The 13,715-nt window shown below is 39.5% G+C and overlaps 1 protein-coding gene across 3 annotated transcripts in view; it reads right to left on the reverse strand.

The window, feature by feature from the left end:
* The window catches only part of LOC125226077, a 184,170-nt gene that overhangs the window by 8,630 nt on the left and 161,825 nt on the right, over nucleotides 1-13,715 (reverse strand). For all 3 annotated transcript variants that reach the window (XM_048129924.1, XM_048129925.1, XM_048129923.1), the window contains exons 3-6: nucleotides 8,901-9,039; nucleotides 7,485-7,549; nucleotides 6,659-6,797; nucleotides 4,394-4,506 (exon numbers count right to left, since the gene is read on the reverse strand). In XM_048129924.1, the coding sequence (XP_047985881.1) occupies nucleotides 4,394-4,506; nucleotides 6,659-6,797; nucleotides 7,485-7,549; nucleotides 8,901-9,039 (456 nt within the window). The remainder of the gene's footprint in view (nucleotides 1-4,393; nucleotides 4,507-6,658; nucleotides 6,798-7,484; nucleotides 7,550-8,900; nucleotides 9,040-13,715) is intronic.

Below are 13,715 nucleotides of genomic sequence, written 5' to 3' on the forward strand. Positions count from 1 at the left end.
GTGTTGCCGTGTAGCCATTATGTTCGAAGAAAGTCGTAATTAGATAGATAACTACATATATTATTTATTTTAAATATACTCAAAAATTCGCATCGTAGATACCATTATTTCCTAAAAAGTTCCTACGAGTAGGAAACAAAGCAAAGAGATAACAAGACATCTTCATTAGTAAAGTCGAACCCCCTCAATCCTCTACATCTAGTCCAACTTGAATAAAGGAGGGGGGAAAGGGGGCACTTGTAACTCCCAATCCATACTAATATTATAAACGGGAAAGTGTGAGTGCCTGTTTGTTTGTCTGAGTTTCACGGCAAAACGGAGCGACGTATTGACGTGATTTTTTAAGTGGAGACAGTTGAAGGGATGGAGAGTGACATAGGCTACTTTTTGTCTCTTTCTAACGCGAGCGAAGCTGCGGGCAAAAGTTTGTTTACAATAAACGTTCAAAAATATGTCATCTCCAAAGTTTTCGCAGTGAAATAAACAAGACCGACGGAGCGTCGTCCTATGAATAAATTAGTATCGTGGTAAAAATAGACCTGTCATGCTTATTGTGTTCAGGAATAGACAGACAACGGGCAATCCGTGTACAATTATATCCGAACTGGGCGGTCTTAAGGCTAAGTTACATAATGCAAGCAGGTACTACTCATTAGCAGAGATCGGTGTTTTGGTAGGGGTGTAGTCATACACGCATCGAGCCGCATTTTGTGTGTGAGAAATTGCTCGTTAGTTTAAACATGAATAATACGCATGATTTCAGCTTTCCGATGCGTAAGCGTCTTCTGACTAATGAGCGATTTCTCATAGATAAAATGAGGCTCGATTAGCAATGCACGGACGAGAAGTTTCCAAAGTTGCAGAACTTTCCTCATGAGAATTTTCGGTAACTTCTGAGAATGTTCTCGAGAACGAGAATTTATCAGAATACTTAGTAACTTCGTAGTTTATACCATGATTTCGTCGGACTCAGCAAGTCAAGACGTAGTCCCGTGGTAGTGCGCTGGCTTCGTATGCCGATGTTCTCAGGTTCGATCCTGACAGTGATCTATTTTTATTTTGACATGACCAAATCGAGATCAATCAATCAATCAAGAAATAATAGTTCGGTACCTAATTTAAAAAAGTCAAGACTAAAACTGTGAAGTCTGAAAGTCGAAATGTTCCCTGAAGTATAGTGAGAATTTAAGCAACTTATTGGTAACTTATCAACAAAATAGCTAACTGTAATAGACAATATTATATGTATAATAAAATATAGTTTTATATTATGCCCATTTAAAGTTTTTTTACTCTAAAGTTTAGAGTAAAAAAAGTTTAAACATTCACATGAACATTCCTGCAACATGAAATTTATTGTTTAGAGTCTAAACAATAAATTTCATGTTGCAGGAATGTTCTGCGAACATTCTCAAGAATGTTTCCGCTTTTTGGGAATATTCTGCAATTTCTACATTAGGTACTAGGCTCGATGCTGATACATGTGACTTCACAAGCACGGGATACTTGTGGCCCGATTCAAACAATCAAAATATATAACCCTGAATTGGATCTGTTAGGGTCGGTCGATGATGTGTCTGTTAACTGTGTTTGATGCAACTGGCCCTAAATCTTTAAACTTTCGAAAGTGACTTTTTTTAAGTAACTGATCCAAACATGGGGTTGTAGCATCTGATCTTATAACGATTGGTCGAACGAATCAGAGAAATAGCTGAAAAAGTGCATAGCGAATTTATCAATGAATTGATTCATAGTTTGACGACCGGTCTGGCTCAGTCGGTAGTGACCCTGCCTGCTGAGCCGCGGTCCCAGGTGCGAATCCCGGTAAGGGAATTTATTTGTGTGATGAGCACAGATATTTGTTCCTGAGTCATGAATGTTTTCTATGTATATAAGTATGTATTTATCTATTTAAGTATGTATATCGTCGCTTAGCACCCATAGTACAAGCTTTGCTTAGTTTGGGGCTAAGTTGACCTGTGTAAGGTGTCCCCCAATAGTTTCTCCAGCTGATGGTACCTAGTACCTAAGATAAAGTGATTTTTAAACGAGACGTTAAAAAATAATAAATAAAGACTTTTATAAATTCAATTGTGCGTAGACTGCATCATGTACTTGATGTCTATGGTAAGTACCATCAGGTGTGATCGTGGTCAAACGTCTACCTATTCAAACATAAAAAAAATAGGCTTTGAATGTTTCTAAAGGTAACATGCTTATAGTGGCCGCATTATCATCGTCATCATCCTCCTTGCGTTATCCCGGCATTTGCCACGGCTCATGGGAGCCTGGGGTCCGCTTTGACAACTAATCCCAAGATTAGGCGTAGGCACTAGTTTTTACGAAAGCGAAATCTGACCTTCCAACCCGAAGGGTAACTAGGCCTTATTGGAATTAGTCCGGTTTCCTCACGATGTTTTCCTTCACCGAAAAGCGACTGGCAAATATCAAATGACATTTCGCACATAAGTTTAGAAAAACTCATTGGTACGAGCCGGGTTCGAACCCGCGACCGGATCGAAAGTCGCACGCTCTTACCGCTAGGCCACCAGTGGCCGCACTATCGACTGTTGTAATATTATTACCCCTGCCCCCTGCCGCGTTTAAGGGGCGACCAAACTACGAGTTATTTTGACGCATTGCAGCAATGCAGTGATTGTTACGAAAATACGAACTAATCACAAAAAGCTGCCAAAGCTACACTATTTATTATCCTCGAATGCCCCTTAAAACAGCTATTTCAAACTGCTAAATCTAAGTATAATCAAAACAACACCTCAGGCGGGCTAGCCAAACTGACTCCATCGCGCCAGTGTACGTAACCAAATGCACAAACGCTTACGATAATAATATACCGTAAGCTATCTCTGTCGCTCTTTTTTATTTATTATAAATGGGCTTACTCTTGGCCACAGACTAGCCAAAGGCAATGACGTAGCCTACGATGGAGTGAGCTCGCCCAGAAGATGGCTGTTCACTCTTGATTTGAAGGTTGCCGGGTTATATGAGCTCGGAAATATAGCCGCAGGCAACGAATTCCACTCCTTGGCAGTGCGCATAAGGAAAGAAGAATTCGCGGGCTGGCTGTTCGTTATTCGAGCGGCATCTAGCGACAGCGATTGTCATTTCGGCTAGACCGGCAGTAGACGAGCGATGGCGATACTACGAGCTAGCTTACGGCGCGTAAGCGATTGAGACGTTGGCTAGATACCCAGCTCTGGAACATTGCCCGACTTATTTGCAAACTAGACAATCTGACAACGACACAATTTCCTTTGTGTATTGCACCGTTTCAAATCTTAGTCTGATTCAATAGGCACGGATAATACTAATGCGTCAAAATGATTTAGTATCGTTTAATATCCATAGGGTGACGCGGTACAAGGCTATGAAGGCTAGAACACCTAACCATAGATTAAATATAAGAACATCATACCATACATTAAAATGCGATCGCTTAAGAACGCGCATACACTACACCGTACATAGATGGCGCCACAGAAAATGCCTTGTTGCCATCGATTAGTGCTATCATCATCGATAAGCGCCATGTAGGTTGGCGTTAAGTGTCACTTTCGAGCCATAAATCTATGTCAAAAGTGACACTTAACGTCATCTACTAAGTATAATCGAAAGCTACAAGACATTTTTTCGTGGCGCCATCTATGTGTGGTGTAGTGTATGCGCGTTCTTAGGCGGTCGCATTTTAATTTATGGGATGGTATGATCTTCTTATATTTAATCTATGAGCTAACCGACTATTGTTAAGGTATTGGACTTAAGGCTACGTAAAATGAAAAGCCAATGTATAATGTCGCACTACAATGAAGAAGGCAAGCAACTAAGGTATTCAACGAGAAAATTCTCTCCAATCCTCGCCATCATTCCACATGGCCAACTTTAAGTAAGGACTTTTTAATTGGGTTATAATTTCAGTTATTTACATATAGCTAATTGATCGACGATTATATTCCAAAAAGAGTAAGAGCAGTGAAAAGTTTTATTCGGCTGAATTAATGTTAATTATCCTCCTGTATCAATAAAAGAAGATCCTACATAGACATTAAAATAATTTAAAAACGGGGTACCTATAAAACTTCTGCACTGTAGTATTGAAGTGGTGAAGTGGTGGTCTGAAGTCCATTAATAAAAGATGGTATTTCGTATTGCGAAAACTTAGTTTTACACAAAATCACACGCTACACGCTGATCTTCCTTGCCGGCGGCTATATTTCCGAGCTCATATAACCCTCGCCGGGTTATATATGAGCTCGGAGCTCCTTTAAATCAAGGGTGAACAGACATCTTCTGGGCGAGCTCACTCCATCGTAGGCCACGTCTTTGCCTTTGGCTAGTCTGTGGTCAAAAAAAATGATCCAGCTTCAAAACATACCTGTACTTTCAGAAGCAGATATATCCGGGCAAGCCTGATAGTTCAGCAGAAGACGGGAATCTTCTGTACAGCTTTCGATAGACGATACGGGGATCTTGCAGTCTCCATGGCCCCTGGAAATATCATAAGGACTTTGTTAAATCTGATGCTCTAATCTAAGTCCATCTAAGGGCCGGTTGCATCAAACCGTCTGTCACCGTTAAAGCGTTCGTTGTATGGGAAGTTCCATAAACATCAGCTGCGTGACGATGATGTGTCTGTCAAGTGTGGTTGATGCAACTGGCCCTAAGTCGGCAAATATCTAAACTTAATTAATATTGCTTATGTAGTGTGTCCACTACTCCTCACCCACACACGTATATTCAACTAGTGTTTAAGGCTATGTAATGCGTCAATAAATACATTCTACGTCTAAACTTGGACCTAGTTGTTTACTTCCACGCCCAACAACACATGGCGATCCTGCCAGGATGACGCGGCGCACCATCGCCTTCCTCCGCTGTCCTTGGAGCTCCAGGCGCCACCCTCAATCAAGGACAGCACAAGGCCCTTTCAAGATTACCTCACGCTAACACAAATTACTGGGTAGATCTTAATTAACAGGCAATTATCAATACCTATAGATATAACAACTCGATTTGTGCGTAGCTGTCAAAGCGGACCCCAGGCTCCCAGGATGAGCCGTGGTGAATGCTTGGATAACGCAAGGAGTATGGTGAACTCGATTTTAGGATGGAATAAATAATATTCTCTCTGGATAGCTCAATTATAATTATACTCATCAAATAAAACTATGGAAACGGATTATAAATGAATGACATTATACGCGACATACTCCGTTTCCATAGTTTTGATTTCGTAGACAAAATAGTTATCCGTTACTGCGATCATTCTTAAACTCAATAAGTAGTTAACGATAATTCTTAAAGTTCATTTGCATTAGGTACCTTTGCCGTACCTATATTACCTCCGTACGAGTATGAACGACGCAACGTTGACAACGACTTTCTGACAGGATAATTGATCAGAAAATTTCATCAATCAGCCAAGCAGTTAATTATAGGCTTGCGATGATTTCCAGGTTTAATTACAAAAGTCATTTAGTGCTTGACTGAGATGACGTTGACGCTGATCTTCATTAAGCACTGGTCCCACCGCGAGCTAGTAAGCTATGAGCTATCGGCTATAAAACCGAACAAAAGATGAGCACTCCCGTGCAAATAAAAGAGACACGGCCATATTTGATAGCTCACCGCTGGGCGAGTAACTATAAACATCGCCGTGTCTCTTTCATTTAGACGGGAGTGATTATCTTTTGTTCGTTTTTATAGCCGATAGCTCATATTTTACTAGCTCGCGGTGGGACCAGTGCCTTAGCGGACCGTTTACCATCTGGGCAGGCTATTAATCAGTGATCACTTTAATTTGATGGCGGATTTTTCGATTTGTTAAAGCGTGAGAGGTAATTTGTGTTTTCATGTCATTTCTCCCAGTCAAGTACAGCAGAACGTTAATAAAATCTAGTATAATATTTGGTAGCTTTTGCATTTGCTTTTGCTTTTGGTGGTTTTTTCAAAACCTAGATAAGTTCAATATTAAGTGTGCCTAATTAAAATTAATGTCACAGGGCAATGATAAAATAAATGAAAGAATGCCTTGTTGCTTTTTTGTGATAATTTTCGTTTAAACTCTTGTTTATTGACTTCTCATTATTTTATTATAAATTGCATCGTTTTATAGAGGAAGCAAGTCGAAGCAACAATCATTCATTTGACAATACAAATAAATTGTCGTTGATTCCTTTTTACACCTACAGATGGCGTGAGGTACCTGAATATGAAGTAGAGACAAGCGTCTCCCATGATGAGACAGTGTCTGTGAGTGACTGCATGATGAGAGAGTGTGTGTAAGAGTTTCTGAATAGCATACTTACTACTTACCTACTTACTTACTCAGCTGGCGCGATAACCCAAAATGAGTTTTGGCTTCCAACACAAGAGCACGCCATTTTGCTCGGTCTTGAGCGGTATCGCGCCAGCTTTCGCCGACGCCGAGCTCACGGAGGTCTACCTCCACTCTATCCGCCTAACGATATTTTGGGCGTCCAGCAGGACGGCGTCCAATCGGTCGCCCCAAGTAGGCCGGGCTTTTGACCGAATAATTTTCTGAATATCATGACCATGATAATGATCTGAAGAAACCGAACCCATGTGAATTATGTAGGCAAAAAAGTTTAACGCGGAATATCACAAGTTCACAACGTACCTGTTATAAGTGAATGAGAAAGGCCCTTTCAGAGGGCAGTCCACAGGATCTGCATTTTCTCTGAACATTGAGTAGAGGAGAGCGTCTCCCGTGATGAGAGAGCAGAGGTGGGGTAACGCGTCTCGGCGGTGGCAGAACGCTGGAAAGTAACGTTATATTAGACTGACTATAAGACTTTTTATACGATAGCAGGCAAACGAGCAGGCTGGTCGCCTGATGGTAAGCGATCACTTTAGCCCAGGGACACCCGAAACACCAGAAGGATCGGAGGTCCGCTGCCGACCTACGCTCTTTTCTTGAACGCAAACGCACGTAGTGTGGCAGGACATCATTATGGGCGTTTTTTTTATAAAAAGGCTGTACTTTACGAATAAGGTGCATTATGGTAATTCCGAAAGTTGCCTAATTTCGAAAGCCGCAAAGTCACAAGATTCCCCTCTCGAAATTACCCAAAAAATTCTGTCATTCGAAATTACCCTAAGGCACTTTATCTATATTATTTTTTCAGGCGTGATAATTTCATTTTCTTTTCCTTTTTAATAATTATGTAGGTACATTGTACAATATATATCATATCAACCATTCACGCACCGACTATCAAAAATATTTAACCTTTCGAAGAACGAAATTTTGAGATTAGAAGAGAACTTATTGCTGTCATCTTTAAGTACCTAAATATAGCAAATTTTAAATAAATTTTATGATTTAATGAGTGAAATATGAAAAAAAAAAAATATTGAAGTACGATATACATGCACAAGAGTTGAAAGAAATTGAAAGTTAAAATCTGAAAAGTTTTTTAATGATTTAATATTCTTCTACTTACTTTCTTTGTACTGCAAAACGTTAGTATGTTTTTCGTGCATCACCACACAACGATAGCACCCTTTCCTGTAAAAGATAAAAAGATTTGAAAAATCGAAATATTTTGCACTAGATTTTTGCCCACGACTTCGCTCGCGTTAGAAAGAGACAAAAAGTAGCCTATGTCACTTTCCATCCCTTCAACTATCTCCACTTAAAAATCACGACAGTACGTCGCTCCGTTTTGCCGTGAAAGGAGGACAAAGAAACAGACACACACACATTCCCATTTAGGCCCACTTGCACCACTTAACTTAGGGTTAGTGGGCTGTCATCTGTCAAATTCCATATAAAATGGAGGGTTAACCCTCATGACCCCCCCCCCCCCTCCCCCTGGAGCCTAGGTTGGCCATACGAATAAACCACGTGACCCCCCCCTTCCCCCTGAGGCCTGAGCCTATACCACGTGACCCCCCCTGGCACGAAGCTGGATCCGCGCTTGCAACAGACTACCTTATACACTAAAGTATTTCCCTATGATGATCATTGATCAACTTAAATATCAAACTCCGTGCATGTGTGCATAAACAAATAGTTAGTCTAACATTTACTCAGACTTTGAACAGTCTTTAGTTTCATAAAATCCAGCCAGGCAAACTTTATGAGTTAGGCAGGGCTCTCATTACTTTAATCGAGAGACGAACGTGAAGTCCACTTCAATTTAAAACAGTTCTAGGTTCTGAACGCAAGTTTCTACGTAGCGCTTGTAAAATTGTCCCCCTCAGATGAGAGGCACTGTCCCTTTGTTAGAGACGGTCTCCCTAGATGGAGATGGGTTAGATTAGATCATGCCAGTCCGAAACCAGCTGTCATTGTTTCGGTGAAATCTAAGTTATACTTACTAATTGATGATACTTATCGCCATCAAAAGAGAGGTTTTTTTTTCTGGTCTCGGACGGTCGATGGATAAGGGTTAGAAACCAGACTGAAGCCAGCCGTCTTGCTAGTAAAATGTAATCTAGATTTTCTTAGTTGCTTACTGATCAACGATAGGGAACTTCCCCTCTCTGCGGAGAGGCATCTCCCTTGTCAGAGAGACGGTCCCACTCGGTGGAAAGATTAGAGTTGTCGGATTAATAGTGATCAATGATCATTAAGGAATACTTACTCATCAACGATCAGAAATTTGTCCCCCTCTGAAGAGAGGCATTGCCCCTTGTTGGAGAGGCGATCCCCCTCGATGGAGATGGGCTGGATGACACAAATGGAACCAGCTACCAAGTTAACAGTAACCAGTAAGGTATACTTAAGTCTTTTAACGATAAGGAACTTATATCTTTCTAAAGAGAGGTATCGCCTCTTGTTGAAGAGATGGTCTCTAAATGAAGTTGGGTGATGATAAAAAACATGCTAACAGTGAACGACAATAGGTACTTACTCATCGACGATGAGAAACTTGTCCCCCTCTGAAGAGAGGCATCGCCCCTTGTTGGAGAGGCGGTCCCCCTCGATGGAGATGGGTTGGATGACGCCGGATTGGAACCAGCGGCCATGCCAGCGAGCGGGGAAGGCACAGCCTGTGAACAAGAGAATATTTAAGTTAAATACTTGTACACAACATAGGTACAATACAATAAAATCTTGTATGTGGGTAGCTTTTGTATATTGTAATTTTTCCTCAGTCACCCGGTGACCGCGAATGCTGTAAAGTGTTCGAAACGTCGGGATGAATTGCAAATTCATTATACTCGATATAATTCGTTTCCGTAGTTTTATTTCACAAACAATAATTTATATTAGCGAACCTGCTAACATTATTTCACGACAGTCAGATGAATGCCAATTTTATTTTGTTTAAATAGAGTATTTTTGTTGTTTAAAAGCAATAGGACATTTTTCCACATTTTAACGAACAGAAGCACTTCACGTTCTTATTATCTACATTATTAGGTACTGACATGCGATTCGAACTATTCGTTCTAAATATTAGTTCTAAATAAGATATTGCTTGGATATCATTGTCAACAATATTTGTCCTACCGTACTTATTTTAAAGCCCAAATCGTTCATTTAGGTACAAAATTTCATGTATAAAAACATCGCACCAATAAAATCAATAGTAGATTTTTCACAGAATCTAGTACTCAGTCAAGGGTCTTGAACCAATACGCTAATGGCCCGTGTTGGGGATTGATGACCCCCGTTTAGGGAACGGGCCCCATCCAGAGAATCTTCGACCGCCGGATATTAATTACTCGACTCAGGAAGGGCAGTCTTTACCGAGTAAAGGATTGACTACGAAATACAACCAGTCACAAATAAGTTTTTTTGCAAAAAAATCATTTTTGGCACAAGCTTTTATCACCGACTGTACCTTTCTTTCAACAGTCATGTAGTGCTCTTCGAGACGTTTCTAAAAACCCCTTACGCGATGGGGATACGACGTTTCATAACAGAGTTCCTATGACCACCTTTCTGCTCCATCATGAGATCAGCTCTACTATACCACAATATTGCATTGTCACGTGATTTACATATGTCTGCAAAATTTCAGCTCAATCGGAAACCGGGAAGTGGGTCAAATTTAGCTTCTACCACACTTCTAGTACCACCCACCCACTTTAGTAGAACCCATTACATTTTTCTTGTTGGAAATGCGCCTAGCATCCCTTTTCTGTATTAGTGCGACAGTGCCAGCATATCGTTAGCTACAGAACGATTGATCACTTAAACACGGTCCCAATTTGTACGACAATCGCTTGAATACGAACTGGCCACCTAGCCAACATGCCAATCAACACTCTTTGACTGCCGGATATTAATTACTCCACTCGGGAAGGGTTGGCCTGGTTTACTAGCGAATGTTTTCTATGATGGAAATGCGGGAAATATTGGCTATGGCCGTTTTAAATAAGTTCTAGCCGTGTTTAATAAACCTGATACTTGAGGCGTTCAATGATGATCCCTATGTGGAGGGTCAAATTTATCTTGCAAGATTTACATATAAATATAGGTAGGTAATTGCTTATATTGCTTTTATTATGGTCTGATTCATATAATGGAAGAATAGTAGAATAGTAGGTACTAGCTTAACTATGTCTAAGTCATAAAAGTTAAATTTGAACAAGGAATATTTTTCTATATTCGAATTTAAACCTGTGCTGCCTATGGAAGCAATAAAGATTACTGGTTACTGAACCTTGTCACTTTGACATAAAGTGCCCGTGTCTAATACTAGTTCACCGTCGGGCATTAGTACTTTCAAATGTACGATCTACAATTTATTTGTGTCGATAAGTCAGCAATTCCCGTCAACTTTGTACAATGCCACGTCAGCAAATTTTAATTTATCCTATTTTGTTACCAACATTTAGTAATATAATTCGACTTTCGTAAGATATAATTATACAGGATAATTGTTATAATTAAGAAAATATAGATACTAGAGAACCTTAATGACGAAATAAAACTTAATAAAATCTCAATTCATCAACAAAATCTTGGTAACAAAATAGGAATTAATAAAAACAAATTTAACTTTTCCCTTAATTTTTGTACAAAGTTGACGGGAATTGCTGAAGTATTGAAAACTATTAAGGTAATATTATAACAATTTATTGATTTAATATTGGATTAAAATTAAAATGTTAAAACACTACGTTATTTTCAAGATTTTCAAGGTACAAAAGTATTCAAAAAAAAATTGTTTTTAGCTGTTTTATAGACTGGTATTTAAGAAAACAAATAAATCAAATTACATATTATAAAAAAACTTGTTAAACAAAATAGTCCGTAAAGAATACTACTACTACTACTTTTTTTTTTGACTATTTTGTTTTTGACCTAGATTCAACCCTAGATTATATCAACTCAGCCTAGAAGTAGCGAAGTGCTAGGGTAATATTTAACTAGTTCCCTGCTTTTACGAGTCCACGTTTGAAAGCCACTTGGCTGCAGCTAGAAACTGTTTGGGAATTGCACGTCGCTTGTTAAGTTGTTCTGCAGTTGGTGCGAAAATAAGAGTCTAAAGACTCTAAAGAAACGTTTTAGGTTTAAGATATCGGGTAGATAATAAATAAATAAATAATAAATAAATATTATAGGACATTCTTACACAGATTGACTGAGGCCCACGGTAAGCTCAAGAAGGCTTGTGTTGTGGGTACTCAAACAACGATGTATATAATATATACATACTTATATACATAGAAAACATCCATGACTCAGGAACAAATATATGTGCTCATCACACAAATAAATGCCCTTACCGGGATTCGAACCCGGGACCGCGGCGTAGCAGGCAGGGTCACTACCGACTGCGCCAGACCGGTCGTCAAGATGAGATCTCCCTGCCAGCCGGCTGCGCCCGGCAACTGTCATCGTCAGTCGAAATATACCGATACGTGAACCGGCCGTGTCTCATTTCTAGGCACCTCTTTTCCCTCCAAAATAACACAATGTTTTTCCACCTGTGGGGCGCGCCCCCCAGGGGGTGCAGCAATATTGTGAAGGGGGCTCGGAACCAAATTTTGGCACACTTTGGTGAAAACTGTAGGGCTCACTTGTCTTCATAAAACGCGTGCCTTCCTAAACCATGACGTTGGCGGATCGAGCCGTAACACTTGAAAATTTATTGAAAACTAGCTTTTGCCCACGGCTTCGCTCGCGTAAATTCTAACATTCCATACAAACTTCCACCCCCTCAACCCCTCATTTTAGGGAAGTGGGGGGTTAGAAAGAGATAGCCTCTCGTCTACGCCACAATTTAACCCATATCCCACAGTCGACTTCTACGACACCCACGGGAAGAAAGGGGGTGGTGAAATTCTTAACCCACACGGGTCCCGTCCTTATTATAGGAGAAGCATAGGACCCTTTACACACAGAATGCCACATATAAAGACGTGTAAAGAGTTAACAAAAGTTGGAGCAGAAGTCGCGAATAATTTCTGTTAAATTGTTAACTAGTTACCCACTTGCTTTTCCCGCTTTCAAGCAATTTGCAACAAGTTTACCTTATTGTTGAGGGAACAGTGCAGGTTACTGCGTAAGTGAAGAAGTAGTGAGTAACATTTTTTGAAGGAATCTCACTAATGCAGCGGTTCTCAAACTTATTTTCCCATGGAACCCTTTTAGAGAGTAAAACATCTGACGGAACCCTTAATTTTTTTTTTATTGCAATCTTTATTTTAATAAGCAATCATGATAGTAAAATCTAATCACTAGATTCTAATGTGAGGTATTACATGAAGCAGTTTTTTTTATTTTTTAACAATTGGTGAATATTTGGTTTTATGGAAGAGAGTTGAAGTTGTATATCAGGTACCCAAAATTCACGCGGAGCCCCCAGAGAGGCATTGCGGAGCCCTAGGGGTCCGCGGAGCACACTTTGAGAATGGCTGCACTAATGTAATGTAAGCATTATGAAAAAACCATAGGGAAACAAGTGGACTTTGACCTGAAATACCTAGATATACACAAAAGAAATAACCTAATAACCACAAAATTTAAAATTTGAATAAAACCCTGACATAGTGGACCGATTTTCATGAAACATGGCTAAGAAGTAAGAACATTTCTGACTAACTCAGCTTTCAAACAAAAAAAAACTAAATCTAAATCGATTCATCCGTTCGGGAGCTACGATGCCACAAACAGATACACACACAGACAGACAGACACTTCAAACTTACAACACCCCGTCGTTTTTGCGTCGGGGGTTAAAAACAACAAAGCTCACTGGTGGCCAAGTCGGGAATGGAACCCCGAAACTCGGGAGTTTATAATTTGTGACTACTTAAGTGTGACTACTTGAAACAACAAATAAAAAAAAAAATTTGATAACAAATCAACAGGGAGCGTACTTTTCATGCCGATGACATTAATCTGACGTCACGCTCCGTATAGGATGATCACAAATAGTTTTATTGTAAATTATTAATCATTATTCGTCAATCATTTTAATCGTATACAAATTACTTCAAATACAGTAGTCCATTTACATGTGGCATAAATAATACCTACTTGAAATGTGAAACGTGAATAAAATTATTTGATTTGTTTTTATAAATAAATTTAATTAAATAGTACTGTTAACAATACATTACAAGAAATACGTAGAAAAGAGAATTTCTCTCTAACGTAAAGCACACCATCCTTCTTGCATTCATTACCATGAAAAGAAATTCATAACTTAAAATGATTGATGACTAATAATGATTAATAATTAACAATAAAACAATTTGTGATCACC

The sequence above is a fragment of the Leguminivora glycinivorella genome, chromosome 5 (genome assembly GCF_023078275.1).
Source record: "Leguminivora glycinivorella isolate SPB_JAAS2020 chromosome 5, LegGlyc_1.1, whole genome shotgun sequence".
In the NCBI taxonomy this organism is placed as follows: domain Eukaryota; kingdom Metazoa; phylum Arthropoda; class Insecta; order Lepidoptera; family Tortricidae; genus Leguminivora; species Leguminivora glycinivorella.